General features: G+C 31.7%; 1 protein-coding gene across 1 annotated transcript in view; it reads left to right on the top strand.

The window, feature by feature from the left end:
* Dpp10 (Dipeptidyl peptidase 10) overlaps window positions 1–5,260 on the top strand; it is a 137,176-nt gene extending 131,916 nt beyond the window's left edge. Inside the window, exons 11-14 of the mRNA XM_085940098.1 lie at window positions 623–817; window positions 2,905–3,062; window positions 3,212–3,423; window positions 5,007–5,260. Coding sequence (XP_085796224.1) covers window positions 623–817; window positions 2,905–3,062; window positions 3,212–3,423; window positions 5,007–5,150 — 709 coding nt within the window. The 3' untranslated portion in view covers window positions 5,151–5,260. The remainder of the gene's footprint in view (window positions 1–622; window positions 818–2,904; window positions 3,063–3,211; window positions 3,424–5,006) is intronic.
* Window positions 5,261–17,103: the final 11,843 nt, after the last annotated feature.

The following is a 17,103-nucleotide window of genomic DNA, read 5'->3' as shown; positions in this document are numbered from 1 at the left end:
TTTTTAGTAATCAAGGTAAGTGTTAAAAAACCGCTTAATATCGAGCTAAGGCCACAGATAATAATTATTGATTCCTTTCACTAATATAATATAATATTCAATTTTCTATTGTAATACAGTAGTGGATCGAAATTGTCAACATCTATTTTTGATCAGTGGTGTAATGCTAAATAAAAAAGTGCCGGGTCGCTATTTTTAAAAATACTAATCAACCCCTCTCCACTTTTTTCAAAGTATATTTTATTAATATTTCGACGAATAGGTGCCATAGGCAGAAAATCGAATCGAATCGACGTGATTGCTAGAGAACGGATTTCACCGTGCATACTTTAACAGGCAGTATATATTTTCACTTCAGAATTTGACTGAATAATCGCTTCGTTCATATTTCTATACCTACATTAATGGGTATAAAAATAATATAATCATTTATGTTATCGTTTTTTTCCCAAGTTAAAAATAACAATAACATAATTATCTATAAGTATTCATGTGATTCAAAATAATTGTGTGCAAGTGTCCCACTGCACCACTGTATTTGATAATATTCATATTATGAATATTGGTATATGCTATTATGTAAGTCTTGGCCCATCTTTAAGTTTTGGTCTGCCTCCACCAGATACGGAGGACCAGGAAGCCAGCTGGTGACTGAGAGATGGCGCATCGACTGGCCGGCGTGGTTGGCGGCTGCGCGCGGATGCGTCGTCGCGCAGGTGGACGGCCGAGGGTCCGCAGGCCAGGGTTACAGACTCCTGCACGAGGTCTACCGCAGACTTGGCACAGTGGAAGTGGCTGATCAACTAGAAGTCACAGAGTGAGTTTTCAATGTTTAGCCAAGTTTTATCAAATCGACCATATAAATTTGAACAGCGGACAATCAACCGTTTTAGAAAGTCATTTCTTTGCTGATCACCTATCTACAGAAATAATACAAAATGGTAGATATACCTACTTATTTGTTTTATGTAAGTATTTGTATATTTAAATTATTTATGATTTATTAAAGAGTTATGAGATAGTCATAACAGTGCTTGAATTTACGTTTTTACATAGGACCAAGGCCGACTATATTCGGGCCGTGGCACTGAATTGCGAATTATGTGGTAGTACTAGTGCAAATACAATCCAGTAACCTGTTCGCAATAAATGAAGATTATCATAATTACCATTTGTTTCAATATGCAACAATCATTATTTTCTATAAACTGTCATATTCCATTCGAAATATGGGAATAACTAGCCCCACCATCGGAGTTTACAGTTTCGTGTTTCCATACTATTTATAGTGGGCCTTACATCGGACAGTTATGTAGGCCATATATAGCGTTTTTTGAAAAAGCATTTAGCTTGCAAAATAAGCATCTGGAATATAGCGTTAAATCTAATGTTTTTCGTCACAACAAATTTATTTAAAACTGTGAGGTTTGTAACATTTTACCTGGTCCCAAATTCCAAGAACTCATACGGGTAAGAGAACCCATGCAGTCATATGGCGGCCATAAGTGAAATGTATATTCGATATATTGCCGGGGTGGGTTAGTTTTTAACTCCCGAAAAATGACATTCCTAATTTTTAGAATAAATATTGTAAACTGTACGACGTAAATATTTTTAAAATAAATACCTTTCCGCAAGAGGGAATTTAAAAATTGGAACCGTCAACTAGCTTATTTTCTTATCATATATCTAGCATATTATTTTTGACAGCGACAGTTGGCAACACTCTGGAATGGAGTTTCCTGTTTAAACTTTTGAAGTTGTTTCGGATATGCTCGTTTGTTCGTATCTATTTTTGTGAAAACATTATGTTAACTTCGAAGAGGTGACGTCATTAAGAATACTCTTTTTTGCATAATGTAGAGTTAATACCTAATAGATACTGACCATTTTCTTACTACAGGAATTAATTATTACCTACGTAAATTCAATTAACAATTTATTTAAAAAAAAAAAAACATTGTGGACGTAACAAGTTTTAAATTGGAAAAAAGCTGGTTATAATCAAACAAGTTAAATAAAAATGCATACTTTCTCTAATACATAGTTAACAAATATTACCCTCACAAGAAAGAAGAAAAAAAAACATAAACAATGTTATACAATAAAATAAAATTTCAAAAATATAGTAGGACATCTCTGAAAATGTCTTTAGGGAGTGCATTGACTAGTCTTGCACCCCTCGCTAATGGTGCCTGATAAGCTTGGCACGAAGAAACGGTTCTGACCCAGAATAGGTCATGGTTGCGACCATGTAGGTAATTGACAGGCGCATATAAATTCAAATTCTTTAGGATGCCAGCATCGTAAACCATCTTTTGTGAGAGCAGGCAAAAATATCCCAAGAGCAGAATAATTGATCAACGAGATTCAAAAGAGTAAAAAGCGAGCATGCCTTGTCGAAAGGCAGTCTGAAAATAATCATTTGACGAATTATCGAAAGGGAAATAGTATTATATGTCATAAAATAAAGACATTAAGAACGGAAACTTTATAAGGAGTCCAGACAATAGAGCCATATTCAAGAGACGATACGTGGAGTGTACGTATGACAAATTGTTTAACTTGTCGCATGATGAATCCTAGAAGTTTACCTGCACGCAGAGCTGTAGAGGTTATATGTGAATGAAAAGATAATGAACAGTCAAAAATTATGCCAATATCTTTCACATCAGATTGACGTTCTAAAGATGTTTTGACATTATATAAATTATATTTAATCAAGGTTCCTGACCTATAAAAAATAGTACAGAAATGCTTGTCAGTATTAAATTCTTATTGACCAAGTTTCAAGTGAACGTTAATAATTGTCTTATTCCATTTTAAGCTATATTATTATGAATTATTATAGATAACTAAAATATGTTAACAATCAGTGAACAATATCTATCGCATTTGTTTCAGGTATCTTCGTGATTCGCTACACTTTGTGGATAAGCGTCGCGTTGCAGTGTGGGGTTGGTCCTATGGAGGTTTTGTGGCTGCTCTGGCGCTCGCAAGTCCTCTCTCCGTCTTCCACTGCGGCATTTCTGTCGCTCCGGTCACCAGTTGGAAACTTTATGGTACGTAACAATTCGTTACGTATTGAAAGCATCAAACAAATTCATAAATTGTCAAATAATGCATCAGAATTTCACAATGGTAACAGTAGGTATTAATTATTATGCTTGTGCTTCAAGTGAGTGAATAAATTCATCTTTGTAATTTTCAGATTCAGCATACACGGAGCGCTACATGGGGCTGCCGAATGCCACAGGTAACTACCGAGGATATGCGGAGGCGGACGTGAGCCGCCAGGCGGAGCAGCTGCGTGACAAGCTGTTCTACTTGGTGCACGGCGCAGCTGACGATAATGTCCACTTGCAGCAGAGTTTGCTCTTGGCTAGAGCGCTCGCTGCCAAGGGGGCCGTTTTTCGACAGCAGGTAATTATTATTGGTATAAACCAAGTAGTTTCGACTACCTACCTAGTGGGATTCGTGGTGACATGACGTGTCGTGAGATTAATACTTAATTGAAGATGTCACAACCATGAAAATAAACCGCCAGATGACTACACTAGAATTATATTGCCAACCGAACAAGCAAAACACAAAAACTTTCCTGTCAGCTTAATCAGACATTAATTACTTTCCGTTCAAAAATCCATCTATGAAGATGTAAATCAATTCAAATACCTGTAGGTACATACCTATTACCTACGCCATATTTCGGCATGTTGAAATAAAATTCATTCTAATACTTCCGTTTATAACAAGTGTTTTTTTTTTTTTGCTTAGATATAACTTTGAAAAAGGTTAACTTTCAAACCTGCGATACTGTGGTCACTTCTTCACATTTGTGATCAATATGGTTTGGAAAATAATCGTCGATTCGCGCAACGTATAGTTGTTTTACCGCAAAATTGCATTCAGGGATGAGGCTCATTTCTGACTTAAATTATTTGTTAAAAACCAAAATTGCCACATATTATGGAGTGAGACCGATCCAGAAGAGACCCTACATACCCCACAAAAATGCACCGTTTAGTGCGGTTTACAGGCTGGTGGCATCATCGGACGTTATTTGTTCGAAAATGAGACCAGAGCCCGCGTCGCGTTATGGTCAATGGAAATTGTTAAAGGACCGTGATCAATGATTTGTTTTAAATATGAATGATATTGATCCGGATGAGATGTTATTTCAATAGGATGGCGCTACGTGGCCGGTGACTGCAACCATCGACTTATTGAAATCAAAGTTTGACGATAAGTTGATTTCGAGAAATGGACCTGTCAATTGGCCTCTAAGGTCATGCGATTTGATACCTCTGGATTATTTCCTGTGGGATTACATGAAGTCTCTGTTTTATGCTGATAAACCAGCAATAAGATTGGTGCCATGAAAACTTACATTGTTTGTGTTATTCGTGATATATGGCCAGCAGTGCTCGAAAAAGTGCCCAGAATGCGCTTCCTCAAGAACAGCTGCGGTGACCCAAAATCATTTCAAATATTAATGTCATGTTAATTTTTAGTTAATTATTAAAATATGAAAAGTTAATTTTTGTGCTATTTTTTACAATTTATTACAAGTTCTATTGTGCTTAAAAAACACCCGATTCCAGAAAGTTTTTAGCATGGTTGAACTTTTGACAATAGAAAAATTATTATTTGATGCATTGGAAGTATTAAATTTAAACATACCAACGTAAACAAACTGGTGGCCGCTGATTTGCCATTTTATTATACTGTACATAATATTATGATGTACTTAATGTTATTTGAATTTTTCTGGGATTGTTCATCTAAATATTCAATGAAAAACCCATTAATGCTTATAATGCTAATTAATACAAGACGTTTTTACAGTTTTTACTTGCAGGTAGTTTAATAATTTTCCTCAGTACCTAACTTTTTTTTCAGCATCATTTTCATATTAAGTATTATATTTTGGCACTGTCAACGTTTTATGCAACCTTTTTGGTAATATTATTGGTGCTTACAGAGCTTTTTAATTCTTTTTCCAGGTATATCCAGACGAGGGCCACAGTCTTTCAGGAGTAAAGAAACATCTTTACAAGTCGATGGCAGCATTCCTCGATGACTGTTTTAGAAAACAAGTTCCGCCAGAATCGAAAGCGGGACTCAGAAATGGCGGCGGTTCAGAGTGAACAATAACAGAGTCATCGCAGCCGACCTTACCATAATTAAGTTTAATCATAGACAACATGATTTGTAACTTACTTAAAACTTAAATGAATAGCCCCGTGCGTATATTTTCAAAAAAAATATTTTAATTAATATCTACTAATAATTACTTAAAGAATCATATTTCAATAATATTATTGTGAAATAGGAGGTTTATCTTTGCTGTAAATATGAATGCATTTTGATGGAATAGCAATCAATGGGCACATTATGAAATTAGCGTAAGTTAGCCCTACGATTATTTAATGAGAAAAGTATTCTGAAAGAATATGTTTACCACGATAACTATTATAAGAGAAGTTTGTAATTACTTCATCTTATGAATAATGCTAAAGTCAATGATACAATGTTATGATAAAAATTTAACCATATTACACTAAAATAAATGGTGGATTTGTTTGAGTATACAATAATAATAAATAAAAACCAAAATCATTTATATTTAAACACGTAAATGCATAATTTTGTTAGATCAATATTAATAATTATGTTACAAGTCTATTTACTGGAAGCCAGACGGTAAAACGGCAATTTTCAAAGCCGATTACGGCAAAATTCAAGAATAATAAGTCACAAATAATCCAGTATATCGACTATTTTCAAATTTGTTAGCCGCTGGCTTCCTCTAAATAGACAAGAACCATAATTATTATTTAAAATACATTTATTATGGCAAATTAATAATAGAAATAATATCATTCTATGATCAATAAAAACAATTGTATTTTATGAATAACCACAATAATAATAGAAAAGCGATTTTCAAGTAATAATTAATGCAAAATTAATTCAATGATTAAAAGAATATCGGGGTGTTTTCACAATTAATATTGATGATTTTGGGGAAATAAATTTTGAAAATATAAACAATCAAAGCTGAAATTTTATAATGACACATTTTTTTCTTTGATTTGAATTCCATGGCAGCGTTTGAATTTTAAACGAGTCGACCAGTATGGAGAACCGTTCCATGAAATTACGCACATAATAAACGTAATCTCTTTAGTGCTTGGGTTAGTAATAAAATCATTGTTAGTCATCCGCCAGTGGTACAAATAATATCGAAAGTGGGACACCAAGATATCGTTGAGATAAAAGATTAAGAACCAAGAAGATTAAAGACAGCAGGGAGAGGCCTTCGTCTAGAAATCGTTCGAGACATACTAAAATGACATTAAGTGTATGTAAACTAAATTATGTATTATACAATATTTTAATTTTTGTAGTAAAAATAATTGAAATTATAATTTACAATTAAAAGCCAATCCCAACACAATGTTACCTAGGTACATAATATGTAATGTGGAAAAGGCATAAGCAGATGCTTTTAAAACAAAACGAAACCTGATATCTACAGAAATGAGAATGCCATGACGTTTATTCTATGAATGCTCACTTCGAGATAAAAATGAGACGTGTATGTATAAGATAATTATTTTGTCGAATACAATCATACATCGTCCGCTGTATATGTTACTGACAGGACCTTGTTGGTGAAATGGACGCTGCATTGAGATGACCTCCCTGGACTACCTCAAATTACAAGAGTCTTTAACAGACTTGCTTCTCTCTCCACCGGGGCATTTAGCATTGTCTGGCCTTGGAAGAACAGGTACATTGCTCTTGCTAGGCACGCAATGTGACGTCATACACCAGAGCGCGTACAACAACTCTTCAGCGTACTGGTCTATGAATCTTAGACCTGAAGGCGGCGATGCTGTGATACTGCCAACCCCGCCCTCAGACCACCCCTAGCAAGGCAGTCTCAGTACCGTGGATCTTTCAGCAGACAAATAAAATGAAATGTAGTAACGCTGTGGTACAATACAATTACTAAAAAAAGAAGCCAACTCTAAGTTTCGAAGAAACTACACCGGTTATTGATTGTACTTTCCGTTTAGTTAGACTGATCATAAAAGAAAGACCAAAATGTATTGGACAAGTGATTGAGAAAGAATAAAATAAGACATAACACGAATAAACCCAAGTGCCAAAATATAAATGTTTAAAGTCAGTGTTGTGCTTTGGTGTTCAGAAACAATCGAAATCCACGTAAAACTGTACATAAAAATCTTTTAATAATAGCTATTATAGAAAAATGATTTTTATTTTAAAACATGCAATTAAATAAATACCTAAATATATTCCTAAATACTGAATTACATAATTATACTATAATATATTTGATATTATCGGAGCTTCTCGAATTTGAACATTAATGGAGATCAATGTAAAATTCATTATTATCTCTACGATTTGAGAAATGTCACCTCATTGATGTGAGAGTTTTTGTAAATATTTTGTGCATTATCTAATAATAATTAATAATGTGTAATTAAAAATATAAAAATCTTCCATTTGAAATAAATTTAGACATAACTGAAAATCTACAGATATATTTTACCTTTATGCATCGCAGCGCTTTTAAACATTTATCTATTAAAATCACTGATTTCTTTGAAGTTTCTTTGCTGTATTATGAAAATTGTTCAAAACTATTATTTTTCAAAGCATTATAATATTTTGAATTTACTTTTAAATTATATTATATAAATAGTAAGAGATCAATTATTATAATCATTCAAATTGCTTTAAATACAAGTCTATAAGACCAATATGTCTTCACGTTATGATATTATTATTGTTATGTTTGTACAGTTAAGTTAATTGTATTTAAAAAAAAATTAAAACTTGTAGACAAAATATTTAATAATGTTTCCAATATTTTGGAAATTTATATAAAAATGTATATAAATATTATATAAAGTTACTCATAAGGGTCCAAGACTTAATTCGTATTTAAAATTATTTAACTTCACAATACCCTGCGACTATTTAAAATGGTTTACGGAAAATTGACCGCCGCTGATAAAAAAATATGTTCATTATCTTATATTGTAATTCCAGAATATTTTAGATTCATAAAATGAAAAATCTACTTATATATATCTATATATATATATATATGACCATATCCGATCCTAAGAACAAATGGGCCTCCACAGAGTAAATGTTTTGTATTAACAGATTTTTGTTTTTACGAGAAATGGATTATTAGCCACTTGCTCAACTAATTAGATCCTTACTCCGACTCCACACACACATTGAAAAACAATATGTGTGTTTGCTAAGCCCAGGATTCGAATATGGGACCCACGACATTATAAGCCAACGCTTACTACTAACATAATATAAATACTAAGTTCAACTGTGTTCGGTTAATAATAACAGATTTAAATAATACAGATAAAATAAGAGTATTTTCAAAATGTATGGCCCCCTAAAACTGAAAAAATCAAGATCTCTGTTTTTTTGTTATATAAAAATCTTGGATGAAGGAAAAACAATGAATTTTCAAAATTAAAAGATAAAAGTGTTTGAGAGCATACTTCAGTGAAACGACAAATAATTTTCAACAATAATTGAACGATGAAATTTCAGACTCGTTGCCAATCGGAGAGCGATAGTCGAGCTGTGAGCACGTCAATTTTTTTTGTGATGGCGTCGAAGGAATATATTCTTAAATTGTGTAAAGATCACTAAAAAACGTTACGCATTTACTCGAAAAAGAAAACATGTCAATGAATATATCATTATTACTAATATAACAATGTACATAACATTAAATGGACGCATGTTGAATTTTTATAACAAATTATGTTTTGCTCTGCACGCGTCGTTTGCACAATCTGCGTGTCGCGTATTCAAGATCTTTTTAGACCATGCCTTAGCTGAAGTATAGCCTTAACAATCGATAAATAATAACCGAAAATGTATAATTTAGTATTGTGCAAGCACAATTTTAAAGAACAACCTCAAAGTGATTTATTATTACACATTCAACAAAACTCCACTTGTGCGCTCCTACCAAAAACTGTGCCTGGGGCAACTGCCCAACTCGTACACCCCTTGTTACACCACTGAGTTTGATTATTCATTCTAAAGGATACACTGCAATCTGTATACAGTGAAAAGTCTTATAATGTCATAATGATTATTAACATTATTTAATATTATAGGAGGTATTAGTATTTTAAAGAAGTTTGTGAATATGAATATATTATGCAACATTATCTTCGGCGGTCAATTGTCCAGATGCGATTTAAAATTGATTCGAGGTTGAAATTGTATTAGGTAATATTATTCATTGACAAGAAAATTAGCAAAATATTTCATTCCTTTTACTGATAATAAATTAATACATTAATTACATAGTTTGTAACATTATTATCGAAGTCGGAGATTGAAAATTTTTCATGTGAAATGAATCTACAGATGTCTTTCATTATTCGAATGTAGTTCACATAGCAATGTGGTATTGGGTTCTGTATTCTATATACCAGCTGCTTTAAGTGTTGTGACCACATACTTACTTACATATTTTAAATACTAAAACCTTTTAACAAACTTGGTATTTAACGTCGATGTTCATCTCATACCCATTCGTTGTGGTAAGCGGGAGTGTAATAGGTATTAGAGATATCTAACAAGCCGTGCAATAAAAACAATAATATACTTTTCTCTATAAAACAAAGATTATAATCTACTTTTTCTTGGAGCAGCGCAACAATCGCTATATTATATTAGAAACTATCTCAAAAATTACAATAATAATAGTCTTTACAATGGGATAGCTCGATTAAATATTAATAAAAAGGATTTGAAGCTAAAAACATGTTTGTTGCTTGGAAAATTGATGAATTTATAATACAATCAAAAATATTTATTTCCTACTATACATTTCAATAAATGTTTATTATAGTAAGGAAAAATTATTGAAGTTGATAAAAATAATCATAAAAAAAACAATAATTAATTGCCAAAGGAGATGGAACGCGTTTTATAGTAGTTTTTTTTTACTGGAAGTATATCTCAGAGTTTAAAAATTATTTTTTATTGTTTTAACCTTTTCTATGCCTCACGATATTACTATGGCAGTATCTGACAGGCCGCAGATTTTTAACGACACACGTTGAATGCAGAAAGAAGTTTTACAAAAATCGCTGCAATACCGATAATTTGTGACTTAGTATTTCCTAATTATTCAAACAGATGTCATTGTGTGTTTAATTTTTTAGATTGTGCAAATCAATCGACAATGGCTAGTAATTTAAGTTTAAACTCAGACGAAATAGCTCCCGAAATTTGTATGTGCGGCCTGTCGATCATGGCCTCATAAAGCAAGAAAACTCGCTGAAGGCATATAACTGTTTCAGTGGATATTAATTTTTCAGTAAATTTCTATTTAATTGCACGTCTTATAATTCCGTCACTAGATATCCCTAGTATCTATTCGACTTCCCCCAAAGCACGGCTTAATTTTTTTGTTGTTTGACTGTTTATCATAAATAATGACAAATGTTAAAGAAAAATACAGAATCAAAATATAAGAATATTGCATATTTTAATTTTAGTATTTGATCAATAAAACGTTGTAATAAAAAAATCAAACCAATCCTAATTTATTATATTAATTATTATGTACACTCATTATTCTTCCAAATAGATAATATTGTTTATATTGTTATTAGGGTTGGTTATTATATTTTCCCTTTGTCAAATATATCCCTCATATTCTTTATAGTAGAATATAATATTATTGTGTACTTCCAAGGAATGTCATTTTGTATTGCGGTTTTGATTACATATGTATTTTATAATAATTATATTATTAGTTAGAGTATTTTCATTCATTGTATAGATGTCACTGATTTATGCTTGTAATAATGATATGTCTACCTGGCGCCTATGTTAATTTTAAGTGTTTTCATTATGAAACGTAAACTTAGACCAAATTTAGAAAAACCTTCAGTGTCTTGCTAAAAACAGCAATAATATTTTTCTCTATCAACTTATGTAGAAGTAGTTATTTATTGAGATACGCATTTGAAGAATGGTCATGAAACATAGATTAAGAATTCATCGACAACTTTAGCTCTACGTCAGAGAGCAATCATTAAATTAGCAATTAAAAAAACAATAATTTTATCATTACACTTGTTTTCATTCTATTTATTACCTACTTACACTGATCAATATTCAAAAGTTGCATAGAATTGTATATCAATTGTACCTCTTTCAACGCTATGATGAAACAAGTGAGTATCAGCCAGTGGCAAAGGGTGGAGGTAAGTTGTGGAGATCTGACAAAAATAGTGAACACTAAACATTGTCACTCATAGTCTTTTTGTTTTCATTGAACTAAGACTGCAAATTTCAGATGGTCTGGTCATTAGTATTAGTATTTCAATTTCAATTAAACCCTGTCTAAAACCAGGGCTCGAAATGGAACGGAACGCACCGGAGCGCCGTTCCGGCTCGTGAAATTTGTAAAATTATCGCTCCGTCTCGTGGAAAAAATATGTTGACCATCTGAGCTAGATAGGCCATAGAATAATCTGACACACTTATTTTTATAAAATACACATACGATTTGATGACTATGTAAATATCTTCAGAAAATTTGTCGAGCGCTCCGGTTCGTAAACGTGTCCATTTCGAGCGCTGTCTAAAACTAAACCATAATAGATAAAATATTTTTAAAATATCTAAAATCTATTATGGTTTGGTTTAGACTCAGCCATCATAGTTTTAAACAGTTTTAGTTCAATGAAAACAGATAAGTATGATTGACAAAGCTTAGTATGTACTATTAATTTATGTCAGATCTCCACAGCCTACCTCCACTTTTAACCGATGGTATCAGAATGCTAAGACCTAAATGAACAATTTTCATAAATACGTATTTGTTTATTATATTATGCGTTATCTGTCACCTACAAATTAAAATCTCAAATAAAAAAACACCGGTGTGGGTCCAATGAAATGATTGCTAAGAGGATTTATATGATTATTGTAACCAAGAAATGTTATTTGAATCTTTCTTACCTTGAAAGAAATTTTGTTTATTTCAGTGTTTCATTTATTTAAATATACAGATAGAGTGTTATAGTAAATACCTCTAGCCAGACAAACTAAGACAATTCACAGGAATCGTTATTTTCTTTTGGTTGAAGGCAAACGGCCAAACCAACAATATGAGAAAGTTGTGCATATTGAGCCGCACTAATATAAACATTTTATCTAATGCTAACTCTAAAAGATTCCACTTTATTTTCAATACCTACCTACTCAAAAATCATCCAATCTGTTTGATGTCACTATATGAGTTTAGTCACTAGTCACTAGTGTCAGTCCAGTGAGGTTCTTTGTATTTATGAACAAAGCGAATATATAAAATGAAAAATAATATGAATTAATGACATCGGAATTCTTTATAACATCAAAATAACCAAACTATATAGTGCTTTTCGTAAGATTTGTACGCACTCGAGTGGATTTGCTATAATGTCAATTCTATTGTAAATAATAACATTATAATACTTATATTAAACTAACAATCAAACGGGATATTGGACCTATTGTAAATATTTCATAAAACTGTTCGCAAAAATCTTGGTCCTTTTTCTAGAACATTTTTTTTTCAATTTTATAAAAAACGTAAATTTTTGTGCCTAAGTAATATGTAAAGAAAACATATTATATTTATATTTTTCAACAGATGACCGGATAAAAAATATCAATAGAATTCAGAATTACAAATTATTACGAAATATGTTAAAACCGCTTAGTGAAATCAATCATAATCTCAACGAAGGGAAAGATAATAACTAATAAATAATATTTCTGAAGAAAATTCCGAAAGGAAAATTGTATTGGATAAAACAGCCAAACAGAAAAATTCCACTACAAAGGCAAGAATGGTACAAAAGGAAAACTAAATCGTAAAAATTGTACAGTAACATTAAGCCGGCTCTCACATCTAAACTCATCTCATATGCAACGTGTCGAATACGTCGATATGATGTCATCGTTATTTACAAAACAATTTACCTTCGCACACTACTGAAATAAAACATTTTAGTTTAAACTATTTTCACCCGACATGCAGCGCAGGTATAATCCCGAAATGTCGCACTTCGTCATTCATTTTGGCTTGCCGAGTTACGTCACTGCCCTTGCACGGCCTTGCTATACGCATATAAGAATGTTGCATGTTGCGCACAGTTCTGATTTATGACTATTATTCCAGTCGAGACGATTTTCAATGTCCGACTGAACTAAGGCTTCCCACAAGATGAACATCATCTCTAAACACAGAATATAAAAGCCAGTTGCTATGTACCAAGAATTTTAAGTCAGATTCGCTTTATTAGTGTCCTCAAATATTACCGATATTAAATGTGCATTTCATTTACATGTCAAACTTTCATGCATATTATTATAATACAGACGTAACTATTAAAAATAACATGGTCTTTTTATTTACCATGTCCTAAGAAGATCATGTCGACCTCCACAATGTGGATGTATCAACAGATTTTTTTTACGAGAAATGGATGTTAACCACATGTTCAGCCAATTATGTAGGTCCAAACATTCATTAAAAACAAACATGTCAATTTACAAGATCCGGGATTCGAACCCACGACATTATACGATAATGCGGTAACGAATCGGCCATCCTAACTACAACACTGTAACTACACTTTACACTGTAAATAGTTGCGATATAGTCTTTAGCACTTATTTAAGTTTATGCCATATTTCTCCACACTCAAGATTTAAGCCGTATTACAGCCCCAACAAGAAGGCAATCTACTTTTTATTTTTTCATTCCTTGCTCGTAAAGAACCAGTGTAAAACATTAAATGCTTTCAATATTGTATGATGGGAATAAAATTCATGATTATATTATGTAAAATAAAAAACAGGCACCAAAATTTACGTGTTTTACAAAATAATGGTGAAAAAGTGCGTAAAACCCTACACAATGTCTGGTATCATCATAATCTATCTTTGATTTATTGAGAATAATACCCAACTATCACTGTGTTAAAACTGTTTCTAATAATGATTATAGTTACCTAGAACGTTGTACAAAAATAGCATCGATTTAATTATTGACTAATAATTCGAATTACAACAAATTTAATTTCGAATTATAGGGCTTTAATAAAATATGTAACTGTTTTTAATTTGAATTAGATAACCATAATAATGTGTGGAGGTTTTGACTATTGTCGATAGAGTCAGTAGTTTATGCCGAAATAGATGACATTTTCTCAATGTTTTTAATAATCATCTACTTATTTACATCAAATATATTCATTATAATATGTAATAATATAATTTTCATTACATTATCTTCATAATAGGTAACTGTTTTTATCTCATTGAAATCTTCAAACATTTATAGAGTTAAATAATGATAACTGGCTAGTCTCAGACTTACTTAATTATTGTAAATAGTATTTTTTTAAATTCTTAAAGACTCGGTTAGTCTTATTGTAAAGTTTAGTGATTAATTTTGAAACAATCATCATAATGTATATATACTTACATAATACTATAATTATTATAGTGAGTACTCTAAAATTACTTTAAATTTAAATGATAACTCTTCAGTAGGTATGTAATAATACATTTGCATATATATTATCGTATTTAATGATTAAAATGACAGTTGAAAATGTTTTAAATGAGGGCTGTTACAATGTTGACTGTAGCATGTAATAGAGATTTTGATAATGGCTTCATGGCCATATTTGGACTTCATAATCTAAAAATCGTATCTCAGTTAACATCCTACTGGCATTTTTATGAATTGTCCATTTTATAACCAAATATTTCAGAACATTAACAGAAATTGTTAGTGCCAATATGTCATTACAATAGTTGATACCTAACATCATTTTGTTGTACTAAGATAATTTTAATTTAACTTTATCATGTTTTTTATATAGTTCATTATTTTGCTAATTGCAGTTTTGTATTTATCGTCGCTTTCATAAATTTATAATAATTTTCTAAATCTGATTAACTAAGTACAACTTTTCTTGTAAAAATCTATTTTAACAAAGTGTCGGCATTCTAAAACTATAATATTATTATTAAATCAAGATGATATATATATATATTTTCAAAATAACTTTGTCGAAAGAGGAAAAGGAAACGAAATATTTTGGATATTTTTAAAATGGATTAGTTAAATGATTGATAAAACATATTTTTTTATGTCTTCGATTTTAACATAATACACTAAGAATTTCCCAGTTCTAGGTATTTTTTCAGTCTGCAAACGGTATGCATTAATTACACTATTAACTTCCATTCGTAGTTTGTTACATATTCGATTAGAGGTGTCATTGAAATATGTTGAAAATTAGCACATACTGTAAAACTGAAGGTAATAATTAGAACCACCTTCAGAAGAAGTAGGATGTACCACAAAGTCATTAATACAATTCAGAAATCCTAAAATTTAGATCAAAATGGATTATTGATAGTTGATAGTAGGTATATGAAGAATAAAAAATCTTGAAAGAATAGTTAATCATTCAAATGCTTACAATTATTCCATTACTTCATCACTCTTCTTATCTTGTCATTTCAAATATTAAAAATTCTACCTATATATACATAAGTATGTCACATGCATATCTGATAATATGCTTGGAAATAAAAATAAGATTTGCCATTTTTATACGAGTGTACTGTCAAAATGTAAGAAAAAATCAATGTATCTCTTTGTATTAACAATAGCATTTCCGCCACAACTAAAATATATTAAAGACAACATAATAATATCATCATTAGCTGCATAATGACTAAGCTAGCAGCGGCCTTGGGCATTTGCTTCGCGAAAATCAATGCGCGAGGCAGCTCGCAGGAAAATTAACGTTACGCGAGGCAGCCGCGCGGAGCACCTTTGAGCATCGACAAATCGACAATGATTGTATTGGCCGCGGCAAGCCGGCACGTGCGTTTGCCTCGGGCGAGTCGCGTACTGAATGATTGAGTATTTGCCTCGCGAGGCTTTTACGTATATGGCGAAGCTGCTTGCTCAGTCAGTACGCGGTTATTGACCTGTTAAAACTTCAGATGTGACAATTATATAAAAATGTTCAAATTAGACCGCTAAGTTCTATGATATACACCACCAAAATTTAAATATAATTAATTGTGATGAACTCTGATTGAACACGGCACATTTTAATAACATAATGTCATCAATGTACATAGCAATGGCGAAGGGTGTCTGTCGAAGGTAGGTAGGATGCGGTAGATAAATGAAAAAAAGTCCCAGTATAGCCATATTTACAGGAATTTTAAACATTATATTTTTCCTTTTTATGCAGGCACTAAAATAGATATTTTCAAAAGATAATGCCCTACCGTGATTCGAGCTCTGGCTAGAAAATTTTACTGTTGGGCGTTTTGCCGTGAGACCATTTTCATCAAATCTGGCGCTACTAAATTAATGTATATATTTACAAAAATTACATCGTTGTAAGCACTGGAAGGCCAATTAGGCTTAAAAATACATATAGCCTCAGGTCACGCGATAGTATGATACTGGTTTTAACATTATGTGTGTTTTTTATGATAATGTCGTCACTGTTCTGGCAGAAGACACTAATTCGAAAAAATTACATATTGAGTTAGTTATACCAAAATGTTCATTATTTAAATCTTTACCGTCTGGAAACCTTGTCAATAAATAAAGTCTTTATTTTAAAGTCAACCTTTTTACGAGTACTTAATAAACTCACATGATAGACCATTTCAAACATTTTAACAACTTCAAAGTCAAATTACTCAAAACTAGTATTCTCCAGTTAGTGTGTTCTGCCAGAACAGAGACGATGTGTTGTATGCATGAGATATTTGAAATTACTTGCAGCCTTTATCGATTGTATTGGTCTATTTAGTGTCATATGTAGCTGGGTACGTATTAGTGCCATGTACCTATCGGTCTGGTTAGAAAACTTTTGCAATCAATTTATAATACATACCTACAGACAGATGTCTTTGGCTAATTATATCAAGTTATTATTTAAATACTTTTGTAGG

The sequence above is a fragment of the Rhyacophila brunnea genome, unplaced genomic scaffold, assembly GCF_057557595.1.
Source record: "Rhyacophila brunnea isolate RB1 unplaced genomic scaffold, BYU_Rbru_1.0 scaffold_12, whole genome shotgun sequence".
Lineage (NCBI taxonomy): Eukaryota > Metazoa > Arthropoda > Insecta > Trichoptera > Rhyacophilidae > Rhyacophila > Rhyacophila brunnea.
Note: the sequence above shows the minus strand (reverse complement) of the source record. Positions and strands in the feature narration are given on the sequence as shown.